The following is a 17,508-nucleotide window of genomic DNA, read 5'->3' as shown; positions in this document are numbered from 1 at the left end:
CCGATTCTATTAAAAAGAGCTTTTTTTGTAATTTTTTGATCCATTGAGAGTATATTTGTATTACACATACTTTATGAGTGAGACCACATTATTATATGGATATATTTGAATTGTGTAGCTGGAGGCAATCCTAGTGGTGATTTGATGAAAAAGTCACATTGGGGATTAATACCCGACTCGGGGTGAGCCTAGGGGTATTTTAGTATTTTGATGAATTATTGGGAGTATTAGAATATGAGTTATAACTGATGGAAAATGTAAGTGTTTGAAAGATTAGTGGTATTAATTAGGAATCTTAAGTGGAATTTGAGGTTTAGCGGGAAAATGTGGCAAATGATGTTATTTCCCTTGAGGGCATTAGAGAACTAAATAAAGGTTAGGGGCATTTTAGTCTTTTCATGTCTAAGGGTTAGCCTAGTCAAACCAAACCCTTAGAGTAAGGAAATCAGATAACACATTACTTCTCTCCCTTTCTCTCTCTTGTTTCTCTCTCTCTTGAAGTACTTAGAGAGTTTTGATTTTTTTTTTTGGAAAAAGCTTGCTTGCGAAATTAAGAACTTGTGGTTGTGGAATTGAGGCAGCTAGGAATACCAGAAGCTAATGGGATTCGAGTTTGTTAAAGAATTCGAGGTATACTGAAATGTCCTTAGTACTTTCTGTGGTGTTTTGGTGAGTTCATAAGTTTTGAGTTTTTGGGGAATTCTTGAATAGTTTTGGTGGTTAATTTGGGGTAGAAATTGAGTTTGGAGGATTTTTGGGAAAGATTGCGATTTCTAAAATCACTAACTTTTTGGGTTCGCAGGGTCGCATCGCGACACTATTCTTGGAGCATCCCGACCTTCATGAACTCAGGGGCAAGGGGTGGTTCTCTAAACTGCTTTAGCATCGCGACGCTGGGAGGGCTGTGCCGCGACACGTGTTTAGGGAAGTAAGGGAATTTGCTCTCTGACTTATAGAGGGCCGCGACGCTTGTTTGGGGCGTCGTGGCTCAAATTAGGGATTTTGGCTAAATGAGGTTTTTAAGCATGGGAACTCAAACCTAAAGGCTCAGGAAGGGTTCTACTACCCGGTTTAGTAGAATTCGAGGTTCCGGAGGTTATGAATTAATCTTGAAGCTTTTAATTAGTTTAGTTCTTGATGATTACACGTTATTATGTTGTGACTAGGTTATACTGTTAGGTTTGGCAGTAAGGATCATGCTCGGGGTTGCCATACGCTGTCTGCTTGGGACTCGAGGTAAGAAAACCGGTATATGCACATAGAGTTATCGATTAGTATGCCTATTATCCTTTAATTGACATGCTTATTAGCTTTGAATTGATATGCTTATTAGCTTTGAATTGGTATACTTATTATCCTTGAATTACCTATGAATGTATGAAATGATTGACGCTTGGCCATCGCATTGAGCGTGAGGCCAACCGACAATGCATGTGGAACACTGGTCGTGAAGGCAAGTTCATTTGGGGTTGCAGCCCCTATTACCCGACATGAATTGTGAGTTGAGTTCTTGCGTACGCACCTCACTCAGTTGAGTCGATCGGCTAGGCTGATTTTCTTAGGCCACTAAATTGATTATATGAAAAAGATGAGCATTCTTTGGTAAACTATAGAGTGTGTTTACGAGTTATATGATTGGAATGATTGCATCTGTTATTTGTGAAACACGTGATTAATGCTTTGAATATTTGTATTATTGTTATACTCTGTACGGTTTTCTTGTTGGGCCTCAGCTCACGGGTGCTCTATTGTCCAGGTAATGGCAAAAGTAGGCTGGACCAACAATGAGTTGGAGAGCTTCAATAGCAGTGTATACATATGCACGTTGCTTGACCGCCATGGCCGAGATTGCTTGAGAAGAACTAGGATTGAAACTTGTTTTGTCTCTTAGGACAACTCGTTTATATTTTATTTTTCTTTTATGAGTTTGTAAACGCTTTTCGGGATCCTGTGTATAAACTAAAGACTTTTAATAAAAAATAATTACTTCGTTGACCAAAATCTTTACTACCTAACCTTGGTTTAGTTTTTAAATACACATTTAAGTCCAAATGACTCGCTTAGTGAATTAAGCACCATTTTAAACACATAGTGTAATAGTCTTGGCTAACTAGGGTGTTACAACTTTGTATCATAGCGGTTTAGGGGTAAGGGTTCTTGAAGAGTGGCTAGGCATGCACACTTGCCACTAAAGATAAGCTTGAATCATGGTTTGGTATCCAATAACATGTTTATGTGCTTAATTTCTTAATCTAACATATGTGTCTTATTTGCATGCTAGAATAGAGAGCATGACCTATATATATCTTGTGGGAGCGAGGCCTATTAGTTCATGCATGAACGTTGTTGACTTATGTTCTGGTATGAAAATTGTATGTGGTTGTTGTGTTGTTTGGTTCAACTCGTGGGATAGTTTTTGATATGATTATCATGCTTGATAGGTTAAGTCATTGACTGTACAGTGATTCAGAAGTATGTACTCAAGGCAGTCAATTGGATCAGGCATTGTTAATACTGAGGTTGCAGATGATAATCAAGGTCAGAATGCTCCATCTACCCCCTAGAACTGGCTGCAGATCTTTACTGGCATGCAAGAAAGATTACAAATCCAAGAGGAAGATATTAAATGGCTGAGACAATGGCTTCTGCCATGGAACGCTACTCCATTTTTTTTGCAAGTGGCACCAGTTTCGGCTCAACCAGAGGATGGGAGCAAATGGGAACTACTGTATGAAAGATTCCAGAAACATTATCCTCTAGCTTTTTAGGAAGGCCTAGATTTTTTTAGAGTTGAATAGTGGATGGGCATGATTAGGTTCATCCTTGACAATATGGGAGTAGTCGAAAATGATAGAGTTTCTTGTGCCACGTACATGTTGCGGGAAGATGTCCGGACGTGGTGGGAAATGGTATCCTAGACGTGAAATGTTGTCCTGATGGGTTGGGAAGAATTCAGACAATTGTTCAATGAAAGGCATTATTGTGATGCAGTTTGAATTGCGAAGGCCAACGAGCTTATGAACTTGGTTCAAGGTAGTAAGATAGGGGTAGAATACGATTTGATGGGTTGGCCAAATTTTCTTTTGATTTGGTACCAACAGATGTGTCTCAGAATGATCGATTCATTCGAGGATTGAACTCTTGGGTAGCTCATAGCGTTAGGATTGCTCTAGTACATGAGATCTCTGCCTATGCTCAGGCGGTAAGGAAGCCCTTGCTATCAAAGATGCGGGAAATGAGATATGGAGTGAGAGCACCGTAAGGCAAAAAGCTCAGACAATTGTTACCCCCCCCCCCCCCCCACATTTGCGGGATCTGGTGGGGGCAGAGGCCCTAGTAACCATAAGAGAAAGACCCATGACAGTTTTACTACTCCTAGTCCTGACAGGAGGGGTCATGGTACTCAGGGTGGCTGCCAGGGTGACAACGAGGCCTGGAGAAGTTATCCAGTATGCACTAGGTGTAGAAGACGTCATCTGGGAGAAATCCGAGTGAAGGCATGTTTTCTATGTGGAATAGTTTCGAACTTCAAGAAGGATTGCCCGAGATCAAAGAAGAAAGAACCAAGGAGTGCAGATAGCTTGACTCCATCTCGAGTGTCCATCTCGACACAGTCAAAGTCGAAGGTTGGTCCCTCGGTGGCGACAGGTTGGCTTTCTAGTTTTTGATCTTCTATACTGTGCAGATTGAGTCTGGTACTACATATCTCTTAGTAGAGGCATAGATATGTTGTACATACTATGTGATTATTATGCTATGGGACTTGAGATTTTAGTGTTTGCCAGGGGAAATTAGTAATTTACAAGAGATTGTTCAGAGTACTACTAGTATAAAGTTAACGGAAAATTGATTGAGCTTGTTATAGGATACATTGGTATGAATCTAAGTATAACCTAGCTTCCCAAGTAAGGGATATCCATGGACTGTAAGAAAAGATGGTGACTTCTGAGTTTAAAAGAAAAAGACCTGTTTGCATACACAAGATTCCTAGCTATTGTGGTGGGTACCACCAAGGTTATACCAAGTAGACCAGTGGGAAACTAGATTGGCTATTGAGGTTTCAGATGGGTGTAATGAGGATCTATTGGAATTATTGTCGTGTCTAGGGATTCCGTGTGCTACGAGACTACTGCATGATAGAACTTGTATCCGAGATATCATGCAGAATGGAACTAGCTGAGTGGGGAGAATCAAAGGTTCAGTTGACGAAGTTACTCGACTTGAGGATTGATTAGTCGGGACTTCTCGCCACGGGATATGTCAACACCATTTTTTAAAAAGAAGGACGAGTCTGCGAGAACGTGTACCATATATGGATAACCAAATAAAGTAATGGTTAGAAATAGGTATCCATTGCCAAGGGTGGATGATTCATTTGTTCGGTTGCAAGGTAAGACATTTCTCTTAGGAATTTACCCTCAATCTGGTTATTTTCAGCTGAGGATCAATGAACTAGACATTTCAAGAATTACCTCTCGCACTAAGTATGATGTGATGGATTTTTAGTAAAGGCTTTTGAGCTAACCAATGCTCTAGCGGCCTGTGTACATCCAACAAATAGAGAGTATAGAGATGATTTGGATAAGTCGTATTTGGATCGATCGATAATGTTTTGGACTACTTCTAGTTAGAACCAGAACACGAGTAGCAATTTCGTTGATATTACAGAGGCTGAGGAAGCGAGGATTATAGATAAGATTCCCGAAGGTATGAGTTCTAATTTCTCCAGGTGATGTTCAAGGTCACATTATGGGAAGTGATGGGAGCGTGCATGATTTAGATAAGATAAAAGCAGTAAGGAATTGGCCAAATGAGCATTTTAGAGGTTAGAAGCATTGTGGGACTGGTGAAACACATTGACCTTTACTTGGAACATATTCGAGGACTATCATACCCTTAATTGAAGTAACGTAAGGACCTAAAGTTTGTCTGAATGTATAGTTGTGTACCAAATTTTCAAAAGTTAAATAAAGGTTGATTATCATGCCATGGTATTAGTATAAGCATGCGATGGACCAATATATATGGGCGATATGGTAGACATTGTCCTTATTTGAAAACAAGGAGTTCATAGTGCGGTGCGTCAGGGGCTAGAGTTTGCCCGTGTGTAGACTGTAAAGGTGATTGCTCATGCTTCATATTGGTTAAAGAAATAAGAACAAAGATGTTTTACACGGGACTTTGAGTTGACAAAATTGTCAAATAGTCGTGGTTAGGGTGAGATGACGACACTAATGGGAAAGAAGTGCATACACTAGCATAAAAGTAAAAGTGTTTTGTTACCCATAGAGGTTGACCATTAAATAAAGGCATTGGTGGGACCTGGTGAAGGACTGACAGTGAAATCCATTATTACTGAGGGAAAACTAATGTGGAGGCTAATTCCTTAAGTTGGAAAGGTCCATGCAAGTTTTATGATTCGCAACGGATTACGGAGTTAGTATGGGTGGATATAAATATGGACATATGGATGGATCGCCTTAGATTTCAGGTAAGATGATTTGATATGAGAAGTTGTGACTTGACATATTAAGTTAACACACTTTTGTTTGTGTGAGTGAGTTATCATGAGAATGAATATATGCGAAAGGAGATCGTACGTCTCTGTAGGTCACCGGACTCAATAGAGGGCGATGCTATAAGATTGGGATTTTTGAGTTATTTGTTACCTTCAAACAAATTGACAACATGAGGGAACAACTAAGACTTTCAGCATTATACTTCGAGTATGTAAGTTTTAGGGATATCGAGGTAAGTACAGTCCCTTTCTTGGATTGTTACGATGCTAAATACCGGTTGACAGCCGGAGTGACTCTGGATAAGATATTGTGAGAAAGGAAAATAGAATTACCTATTCCAGGGAACAAAATGAGAGATAGGAAGTACTCTGATTCCAAAGTGGTCCAAGAAGACTGATAACTCTATATTTTAGAGTTATTAATTGAGCTTCTAAACTTAAAAATCTAAGTGAAATAGAGTTTTTGTGTTGTTATTGAGTGGTTTTAGTCATTTTGTCTTTTTATTTTTGTTTGTGTATTTTGTTTTAATAAATGATAAATCTTGTGGGAAAATAACGGGATTATGATCTAAAAATTTGATATCTATTTTAAAATGCAAAAAGATATGATGATTGGAAAGGTTGGTGAAAAATGTGCAAAGAAAGCATCTTGGAGTTCAAATCCTAGTAGTTTGGTGTAGCATCATTTCAAATTTGTTGCGACAAAGTGTGCATAGTCAGCAACATATGTTATGCATACTTAGCAAGTCATTAAATAAGGTGGAATGACATGATGAGATGGAGGATGAGGTGGTAAAGTGTTGATATTTTTAGGGAAAAGGTGTGGTCCCCACGTGTGAAAAAAAAGGGTATATACCCATTTTTGGAGCCCTAGAGAGAGAATCATCATCTTCAACAAAGAACCCAGCTGCCCACACCATTGAAGGGATTTTTTTTCTGCATTTTTGAGATGATAAACACCAAGAATAGAAGAGGAAAAATGTGGAGAAGAGAAGAGAAGATAAAATAGAAAAAAGGAGGAGGAGGAGAAGAAACTTTCCACCATTGGAGGCTAAAATCTCTTTCTTTCTCTATTTTGATTTTGCATTATTTCTCTATGTTTTGAACTCATAGAACAATGATTGATGTTTATGGTTCTTTGTTGATTTTTAGTATGAACTAACTTTGTAAAGCCGGGATATTGATGAACCCTAATTTGTAGTGAAACCCCAAATTGTTGATTTTAAATTTTTTCTAAGTTGCTCTTGTTCAATTAGGCTATATTTATTGCTAAATATTGCTTGAGATTGATCAACTTGAGTGAGTTACAAGCTAATTTGAATTCCGGAAGGGTTTTAGATTAGTGGATAGGCTTAGTTGATACATGTTTGTAACTTTGTTATTGATTAGTGGATAATTTAGGGATATTTTATTCACCATGCAAACTTGAAGGATTGATACTTTAAATTATGTTCTTGAAATTGAATTTAGCATAGGAATATGTGAATTGAATTGATAGAACTTTAACATGAGCATTTGGAAAAATGGCATGTGCATTAAATTGGAAATCCTAGTTACAAAAGAACTTTGTTGTAGAATTAGGGATAAAACTACAAATTAGGGAGAATTGATATTCCTAGCTATTTCCATCATTCATTTGACAAAGAATTATTAATTGATTTAGTTTAAACTACTTCCCTTTATTTTTCTAAAGTAATTTGCACTTTCTTAATTAATCACACCTACTTCAATTGTTTGCAACCCAAATTGTTAGCGTTGATTTTTTTTTTTTATAATACTTAGCTTAAAGCAATCCTTGAGGAGAAGATATGTGATACTTGCTACTATATTACTTTTTGTTGATAGTGTACACTTACACTTAGCTTAATTTTACGCAACAAAGACCAATAAAGTTTTTAAGGATTGTTAAAGCATGAGTACCTGCTTTATTGAAAAGATATCAAAGTTCGCAAATCTCAATATGAGAACGAGGAGTTCCAGGATAGGAGACCTTGTGTCTTCTGAGTATTGTTGATTAAAATGTAAGATAATTTGGAAAGAAAGAGAAGATTTGACTCTATATTTGTTAGATCTTTAAGATCCTAAAAAGGATTAGGCCAGAGGCCTACATATTTGCCTTATCTTGACATGGACGAAGCTTGATAAGGCGTTACATGTGTCGATGTTGAGAAAGAGGTGTTGAGTAATACACCTGTTTCCGTGTAAGGACCCTAGAATTACAGTGAGACTTATTACGTTAGGAGAAGAAAGTGGGGAATTCTAGATTGAAATGATAAAGTCTCATGGAATGAGATTGTCACTTAGGTGAGAGTGTTACAAAGAAATAAGAAGAATGAAGGGCAATTCATAAAAACCAATGGTCCTTGCTTTGTGTGTGGAAAAAGTGGATATTTTGTAAGGGATTGTAGGTTCAAAAGGAACTATAATAATGAGGCCAACGAGAATCCAACAAAATAGGAGTTGGTTACATTCTTAAGTGAAGTGAATGCAATCAATGGAAAGTTGTAACAGTAGTGGTATGATACCTGTGCCACCATCCATGTCACATATGATAGGTCTCTCTTCAAGAACTTTATGAGTGCAAATGATGGGCATGAAAGCCAAATGGGTAATTAGAAGACAAGTGTACTATTGATCACTTCTTTACTTTCAGCAATAAGGTCTACTTACTAATGTACTCTATGTACCGGACATGAGTAGAAACCTTGAAATTTGTGATTTTTAAAAGTTTGAGATTTTTAAATTTAAAAATAACCTTAACCACTTTGACCTGTCTTTGAACGATTTTGACTGAGTTCTAGGCGCCTGTTGAATGAAAATTCAAATCCTTTTCATTTTATATTCATTTATTTATTCAAATTAAAAGACTCCTTGAACTCTATAAATAGGGCCTAGTACTCAGCGATTTTCTTCATTCTTCAAGCAGTCTTCAGAGCTTCCAGGTTGCTAGTAGTAGTAGTAGTAGTAGTCTACTACTACTACTACTGTGGTTGTGGTGGTGGTTGTGGTGGTGGTAGTGGAAGTGGTAGTGGTTATGGTGGTAGCGGTAGCGGTAGCGGTAGTAGAAGTAGTAGTAGTAGTAGTAGTAGTACTACTACTACTACTACTACTACCACTACAACCACTACCACTACCACTACCACCACTACCACTACTACCACTACCACTACCACTACCACTACCACTACCACTACCACTACTACTACCACCATTACCACCACTAACACTACCACCACTACCACAACCACTACCACTGCTACTACCACTACCACTACCACTACTACCACCACCACTACCATTACTACTACCACTACTACCACTGCCACTACTACTACTACTACTACCACTACGACTACCAGTATTACTACCACTACTACTACCACTACTACTATCACTACTACCACTACCACTACCACTACCACTACTACTACCACTACAACTACTACTACCACCACTACCACTACCACTACCACTACCACTACCACTACTACTACCACCACTACCACTACCACTACCACTACCACTACCACTACTACTACTACCACTACCACTACTACCACCACCACTACCATTACTACTACAACTACTACATCTACTACTACCACCATTACTACTACAACTACTACTACCACTACTGCTACTGCTACTACGACCACCACCACCACCACCACTACCACTACTACTACCACTACTACTACCACTACTACTACTACCACCACTACTACCACTACCACTACCACTACTGTGGTGGTGGTGGTGGTAGTAGTAGTAGTAGTAGCAGTAGCAGTAGCAGTAGTTTTACTACCACAACCACCACTACCACCACTAGTACTACTGATGCTGCTACTGCTACTGTTGCTACTACTAGTGCAACTGCTGCTACTACTACTCTACTGCTACTGCTACTTCTACTGCTACTGCTGCTACTGTTGCTACTGCTACTGCTGCTGCTACTACTGCTACAAATGCTACTGCTGCTACTGCTACTGCTACTGCTGCTGCTACTGCTGCTGCTACTACTACTGCTGCTACTACTACTGCTACTACTGCTACTACTACTACTGCTACTACTACTGCTACTGCTACTGCTACTGCTACTGCTACTACTTCTACTCTACTGCTACTGCTACTACTTCTACTCTACTGCTACTGTTGCTGCTACTACTCCTACTATTGCTAATGCTACTGCTACTGCTGCAGCTGCTACTACTGCTGCTACTGCTACTGCTACTGCTACTGCTACTGCTACTGCTACTGCTACTGCTACTGCTACTTCTACTGCTACTAGTAGTAGTAGTAGTAGTAGTAGTAGTAGTAGTAGTAGTAGTTTTACTACTACTACCACCTCTACCACCACTACCACCACCACTACTACTGCTGCTGCTGCTACTGCTACTACTGCTGCTACTGATGCTACTGCTACTGCTACTGCTACTACTACTACTCTACTGCTACTGCTGCTACTACTACTGCTACTGCTACTGCTGCTACTGCTACTGCTGCTACTGCTACTGCTGCTGCTACTACTGCTACTGCTACTGCTACTACTACTGCTGCTATTACTACTGCTACTACTGCTACTGCTACTGCTGCTGTTGCTACTGCTACTGCTACTACTTCTACTCTACTGCTACTACTGCTGCTACTACTCCTACTATTGCTAATGCTACTGCTACTGCTGCAGCTGCTACTACTGCTGGTACTGTTACTGCTACTGCTACTGCTACTGCTACTGCTACTACTACTACTACTGCTACTACTACTGCTACTACTACTACTACTAATACTATACTACTACTACTACTAATACTATACTACTACTACTACTACTACTATTAGTAGTAGCAATAGCAATAGTACGTAGCAGCAGCAATAGTCGTAGTGGTAGTAGAAGTAGTAGTAGTTAGTATTAGTTTGTAGTATGTTAGATTCCGTGGATTTTTGTTCATGTTAGGATTTAGTTGGGCACTCATAGCAATAGTTATGGATTTTATACGTAGTAGTAGTATTAGTAGTAGTAGTAGTAGCAGTAGTAGTAGTGGTAGTAGTAGTAGTTACTATTAGTTTGTAGTATGTTAGATTCTGTGGATTTTGGTTCAAGTCGAGATTTAGTTGGACACTCATAGCAACAGTTATGGATTTTATAAGTTTAACCTATAGTTTAAGAATATTAATTATAACATAAGGTTTGATTAATATTGCTGGTTCTAGAAATATTATTTATTATAACCTAAGGTTTAGATCAAGCTAATAAGAGTGTGACACTTGTAATAATTATGTTTATTAGGAATTATGTATTTTTTATGGATAGTTTAAATAAAAGAAAGAACTAGAAGCTCTAGAACCTTCTAGAAACTGTTAGGATCACGTTTAGACTCCGTCAAAGTTGTTTATCCAATTCAAAATATGTTGAAAAAGTGCAAATACGTGTTTTATATATCAATATATGCCGATATATCGCCTACGGAAGATACAGAAAACACGTCGACTTTGCACGAACGATCAAACGGAGTTTGGGATTATGGGGGAGGCAATATATCGTTTCTGTTACCCTAAAAACGGCTCCTAATGATGTGGCAAGGATTTCTCACACTTGGTTGACACGTGGCAGAAGTACTGCTCGACTATCGACCAGAAGCACATCGCTTCGTTAGGGCTTAACACTTAGGCACGACCAGGCTGGTCATATAACTTAATTTGTTTCCTTCCAAGATTGTAATATTATAATAATTGAGTTGAAAATTTCCTCATTATTACCTTGATACGCGGTTATTAAGGGAAGATATGGCCCGTCGGCCCATGTAACCCTCCTTGAGCCTATAAATATGCATGAAATAGCTCAAGGAAGGGACTTTTGATCCTTGAATCCTTTTGCTAAGATAGAGTAAAAGAGAGAGCTATAATGTAATTATCCATAGTTTTATTGTATTTCCTCCAAGGTTTGTGAAACTCAAGAACCCTAGTTCTTTGATCACTGCTTTGAGATTCAATCTTAATAATAGCACTAAGTGGACGTAGGTCATTACCATCTTTTGAGGTCGAACCACTATAAATCCTTGGTGTTTTCTTCTTTTCCATTAGATTATCTTTCTTACTTGCCATTTTATGTTTTTTCATATATTTGACTCTGTGTCATTGGCCAAATCGTGGGTCAACAGGTTCCAATGCAAGATTTTTGAAAGTTTGTGATTTTTAAATTTAAAAATAACCTTAACCACTTTGACCTGCCTTTGAACGATTTTGACCGCGTTATGGGCGTCTGTTAAACGAAAATTCAAATCCTTTTCATTTTATATTTATTTATTTATTCAAATTAAAAGACTCCTTGAACTCTATAAATAGGACCTAGTACTCAGCCATTTTCTTCATTCTTCAAGCAGTCTTCAAACCCTCCAAGTTGCTAAGGTTACTATAGAGAGAAACACTTGGGTTTAGGGTTAAAGCTTTATCATTTTTAAGCTTTTCTAAACACTTGGGAAGAGAGATATTGTGTGATTTCAGTATTGAGGTTTAGATCAATTCATAAGATCATTCAAGGTATTCTTATCTCTAAGTTTAATTATTTATGGTTCTTTAGTTTTCTTTTATTTAGATCCTAACTCTTGTTTATGATTCTTGATTAGGTATTTAGGTTTCTTGAAACTTAAGGTTATTCTTGGTAAGTTTCTTCTTGATGGTTTAGTTTCTTTTCATATCTTTTCTTTAGAAACTCACCATTATTACTGTTGGTTTTTAGGAGTGTTCTAATCTCGTTCTTGTTCCAAAATATCTCATCTTTCGGTAAGGAAAATAGGCTAGATATATGTGTTTATATGTTTATGTTATGATATGTTTTATGCTATGATATGATATATGTTATGTTATCTGTTTTGTAGTCCTTGGGAATATGACTTGCTTTAATAAACAAGCCCCAAGAATTTATGTTGGGCATATTACTTGCTTAGATAAGCCAACCCCAAGAATTTATGTTGGGCATATGACTTGCTTAGATAGCAAGCCCCAAGAAATTTTTATCATTGTGGACTATAGTTGTGATCTAACCTACCTTGATTAGTAGACTGAGACCTAAATGGTTTTATCGCATACCACATTAATGAGCTAATGGCCATTAATATTGTAGTCTTATATGATATATGTTTTTATAGTCATATGTTTTATAGTATATGTTTATGATATAGTCTTATGTTTATGATTTTTTATTTATGTGTTCGTAGATTTTTCTTGCTGGACATTAGGCTCATTCCTATATTTTTAGTGTGATGTAGGAAAATCAATAGGGAAGGCGGAAGGATTCATGGTAGCTTAGCATATGTGTTGAGGATGAATGGATTCAATGGACTGCATGTCGATCGAGGATGACGTTATTTATTTTTAAGCCTTTTAAATTATGATTTGATGTAATTCCGCAATTAGTATTTCAAACAATTAAAGTTGTGTTTTATGTTTTATAATCAATGGGATCCCATACCATTATCACATTTTATATTTTATATTTTTATGTATTGGTACAATATTTTGGGTTTTAAATAAAGTTATGTTATTTCGTATGTATGTTTCCCAAAAAGTAGTCGCTATGTCTAGTAGTTTTAATGGTCCAAGGTCTTAGAAATAGTTGGGTCATTACAGGTTATCATTTATTTAAAAAAAAAATGTTATCATAGATCTAATAAATTGTTTGATTACACACAAACTTTATGAATATATACAATCTTGGTCTTACAAAGCATTATTAGTGTTTCTCATGAGTATTGTTCTTTTGATAATATATATGTATGTTTCAATGTCGATAAATAAAATCGTATTGATAGTTTGTTGGAATGTTAAATAATTATTCATTTACTGAGGGATAAAGAAATTGTCGATCATACCACTAGTGTTTTATTATAATTAAGAAGAATTAATAGTAGTCGTGTTGATTATGTAAGTATAGATAAACTCTTGTGATATGTAAACAATGACGGAGACAAGGGAGGCCGGAAGTGGCCATGGCCCCCCCAACTTTTTCTTAATATTTTTTACCTAGTTATATTAATTTATAAATTAGTTATTATTTAATAAAAAAATAATAAATTAAAAAATGTGATAATTAAAATTTGGTTTTAAAGTTTACAACTATGAACCAAATTATGTATAAGGCCCATAATTAAATTGGGCCACATTATTTGTTAGTACTCTTGAGAAAGTTAGTCTCTTTCATTTTTTTTAAACCCTAGTATTTTCCCTAATTGAATGAAGAAAAATAGAATGGAGGTGGAGTCGATACCTGCAACAGCTATATGCATTAGCGCTGAAGCTCATACTGGCCTTTAATCTTCCTCTTCCACCAAAAATTTCTCCTAGAACGAGCCAATACTTTTCCAATCAAGACCCCCCTATTCAAGGTCCTCCACCAAGTAATTAGTTATAATTATCTTTTATGTTTTTGTTATTCGTTATAATTTTTTTTGGGGGGGGGGGGGGGGGGGGGGGGGTTATTTGTTATAATTGTATCTTTTTTATTTCTTATATTTGTATGTTTTTTCATAAAATAATTTGTTTAATTAAAATTAATGTATTGGTTGCAAGTTTTGTTAAAGAAAATAATCATTTAAATGCCACATATACATCGTTTGATATTCAAAAGGAGATTCTTTATATATTTTCTAACAAGGCCAAGAAAGAGATGTGCCTAAAAGGAAGCAAATGGCTCTTGTTTTGAGATTTGTAGATAAAGAAGGGTTCATTCGTGAATGATTTTTTGGTGTTGTCCATGTACGTGAAACTACCTCAACATAATTAGCTATTTCTAACATACGCGGGCAAGGGTACGATGGAGCTAGTAACATGAGAGGAGAGTTGAATGGCTTGCAGGCTTTAATTTGTAATGAATGTCCATATGCATATTACATCCATTAATTGTTTAGCCCATCGCTTCCAATTTGCTTTAGTTGCAGCTTCTCGAGAAGTAAGTCAAGTTCATCAATTTTTCTCTGCCTTTGTTTTCATTATCAATATTGTTACTACGTCTTGCTAGCGTAATGATGAATTAAAGGACACTCAATCTATTGAACTTGCTTGTAAGATTTTAAATGATGAAATTGAATCAGGAACATGGCTCAATCAAATTGGCACCTTAAAGCAAGCTAGAGATACTCGTTGGGGTTCTCATTTGGATTCTATTTCTAGCTTGCTCAAAATGTTTAATGCAACTTGTGTAGTTTTGAGTAAAATTGCAAAAGAATAAGTTTCATATTCTCAACGTGGAGATGCAGATTTTTCTTGCAATCAATTATTATCTTTTGAGTTTGATTTCATATTACATCTTATGAAAGAGATTTTTGGAAATTACTCGTATTCTTTGTGTAGCCTTACAATGACAATCACAAGATATTTTGAATGCTATGCATATTGTTGCAAGTACAAAAATGCTACTTAAGAGCTTTCGAGATTCAGGATGAGATTCTTTCCTCACGAAGGTTACATCATTTTGTGTGCGACATCAAATTGATATCCAAGATTTGGATGCTCAATATGTTGCAAGGGGTGGAAGATCTCGAAATCTACAAGATAAGATTAGTGTTGTGCATTATTATCGAGTTGATATCTTTATTACTATACTTGACTATCAGTTGCAAGAATTAAACTTTGCATTCAATGAACATTCAGTAGAGTTGCTTGTTCTTAGCACTGCTTTTGATCCTAGAGATGGATTTAAATTGTTCAAGCTTGATGATACTTGCAACTTTGCAGAGAAGTACTATCCTGATGATTTCTCAGAACAAGAAGTAGTAAGTCTAAGAATTGAACTTCAACATTTTGTGCTTGACATTCCAAATCATCCTGAATTATAGAATTTATCTAGTATTCATGAATTGTGTCAAGGCTTAATGAAAACAAGGAAAGAAATTATGTATCCTCTTATTGACAGATTACTTAAGCTTGTTCTTACTCTTCCTGTATCAACAACACCTACAAAACAAGCATTTTCTATCATGAAAATTATCAAGACAAAGCTCTGAAACAAGATGGAAGATAGTTTTTTGAATGATTGCTTAGTTGTTTGCATTGAGAAAGAAATTGCTACAAAATTTAGTACTAAATCCATTATAGATGAGTTTGCATCTATAAAGAATCGTCGAGCACAACTTACTTATAAAAACAAAAATTGATGTTTTCAATTATTATTTTCGCTCTTTATATTGAGATACTTGTTATTTGAAAGAAAATAACTTGTTTTTAAAGGTTATATACATAGTATATCTGGATCTTTATGACGAATTATTATAAATTATAGTTGTATAACAATATGAAATATTCTATATGATATTTATTTTAAAATAACAAAATTGGCCCCCTTATCTATATATCCTGGCTTCGTCACTACTGATAGTTATCCTAGTTCATGGATAGTGTCTGTATTTTATCGATTGATATAATACCCGAAAGTATTAGTACGTTAAGCATTATTTTGTTGTTAAGAAATAATAAATATTTTAATTATTATGCCCGGATAATTGTAAATATTTTAAAAAAATTTAGGGAAATAAATAAAAAAAAATTTAAAAATCTTGGAAGCGCAAAACTAGTTTTACTAGCACAATTATATGACGGCAAAAATAACTTTTGTCGACGCAATGTCTAAATGTGTCGGGAAAAGTTGAGCAGGAAAATTCCCGCCTATTCCCAATTCGAAACCCACGTGAGAAAGAGCTTTGCTGACAGTTAGGTTAAACGCGCCAGAAAATTCCCGCAACTCAATTATGGTTCGGACTTTTTCCGACGTGTTAGGTGAAACTCCCCGGCAAAAATCTGTATGATAAATGTTGTAAGTTGGTTGACTTTTGCCGGCGTGTTTCGTTGAGTCGGAAAAAGTTTCACTTAATAAACTTGCACCGCACGACCTTTCTTCCCCATTTCTTTTCATTTTGTTTCTCTCATTCTCTCTCTCTCTCTCTCTCTCTCTCTCTCTCTCTCTAGTTGTCTCTCTCTGTCCCCAAGCAACCCAGCCACCTCGAGCCACCCCAACCTCGACATCCCTCTTGCTTTTTCTTGCTGTCCCTCTCTCTCTCTTTCTCGTCGCACCTCCCCACATCGCCCCTTTAAGCCACCTCCCCCGCTACCCCTTCAAACCGCCTCCCCCCTCCCCCCCTCCCCCCTGAGCCGCCTCCACGCGGTAAGTATAGATTTTCTTATTTAGTTTAATATTTTTTTTCAATTTTGATTAACTTTTTTTGTAATCAAGCACTGGAGTCGCTGCCTTCTCCTCCCTGAGCCTCCCATTGTAATATTTTTTTTATTTTGTGTTTTTATTTTATTTTAATATTATATTGTTTATAAAATTTATTTAATAAATTAATTTTGTAGTATTTTTAAAAATCATATTTTAAGTTATTGGTAAAATTGATTAATGGGATTTTTTTAAAATATTATGCTGCCCAAATTTTTATAAAATTAAAGTTTATTTTATTAGTATCAAAAAGATTGTTTCTTAATTATGAAGAGAAAATTTGGTTATTATTTTTAAAAACTATAAGCATAAATCAGAATTGGTAAACTGTAATATGGTAGAAAAAATTAATTAAATAAAAATTAAAAAATAAATTTAATAAAATTTCTCCTTAATAATAAAATACAAATAAAAAAAGATATATTGGAATTAAAATTTAAAGTTAACAAAATGTCCTTAATTGTAAAAAATATTTAATTTAAACATTAATAAATTTTAATTGAAAATAATAATTATTATTCAAATAAATAAATATGAAAAAGTTTAATTAGAAATAAAAAAAGTAAAAATGATTAAAAAAAATAATTAAGTAAATAAAAATATGTAATAGTTCAATTATAATTATAAAATGAAATTAATAAATAATTAAATAAATTTAAAACTATATTTTAATTAATTATCAATTAATTAAATATTTAATTAATTGAAGCAATAAATAATTGAACTATATTAAAAAATATTTAAATTAATTAAAAATGAACGTAATAATTAATGAAAAGATTAA

The 17,508-nt window shown here is 35.7% G+C and overlaps 1 protein-coding gene across 1 annotated transcript; it reads left to right on the top strand.

The window, feature by feature from the left end:
- The first annotated feature begins 2,626 nt into the window (after positions 1-2,626).
- LOC133785104 (uncharacterized) lies at positions 2,627-15,348 on the top strand. The gene is made up of 3 exons (XM_062224362.1): positions 2,627-2,728; positions 14,532-14,711; positions 15,127-15,348. Exons 1-3 carry the CDS (start codon positions 2,627-2,629, stop codon positions 15,346-15,348), a joined length of 504 nt encoding a protein of 167 aa, XP_062080346.1.
- Positions 15,349-17,508: the final 2,160 nt, after the last annotated feature.

Source organism: Humulus lupulus, chromosome 6 (genome assembly GCF_963169125.1).
Source record: "Humulus lupulus chromosome 6, drHumLupu1.1, whole genome shotgun sequence".
NCBI classification, from domain to species: Eukaryota; Viridiplantae; Streptophyta; class Magnoliopsida; order Rosales; family Cannabaceae; genus Humulus; species Humulus lupulus.
Note: the sequence above shows the minus strand (reverse complement) of the source record. Positions and strands in the feature narration are given on the sequence as shown.

Coding starts and splice junctions, on each gene's coding strand:
- LOC133785104 (XM_062224362.1), top strand. CDS start 2,627: ATGGCTGAGACAATGGCTTCTGCCATGGAACGCTACTCCATTTTTTTT. Junction 2,729..14,531: donor GGGAGCAAATGGGAACTACT/GTATGAAAGATT, acceptor ACGTCTTGCTAG/CGTAATGATGAATTAAAGGA. Junction 14,712..15,126: donor AAATGTTTAATGCAACTTGT/GTAGTTTTGAGT, acceptor CTTGACTATCAG/TTGCAAGAATTAAACTTTGC.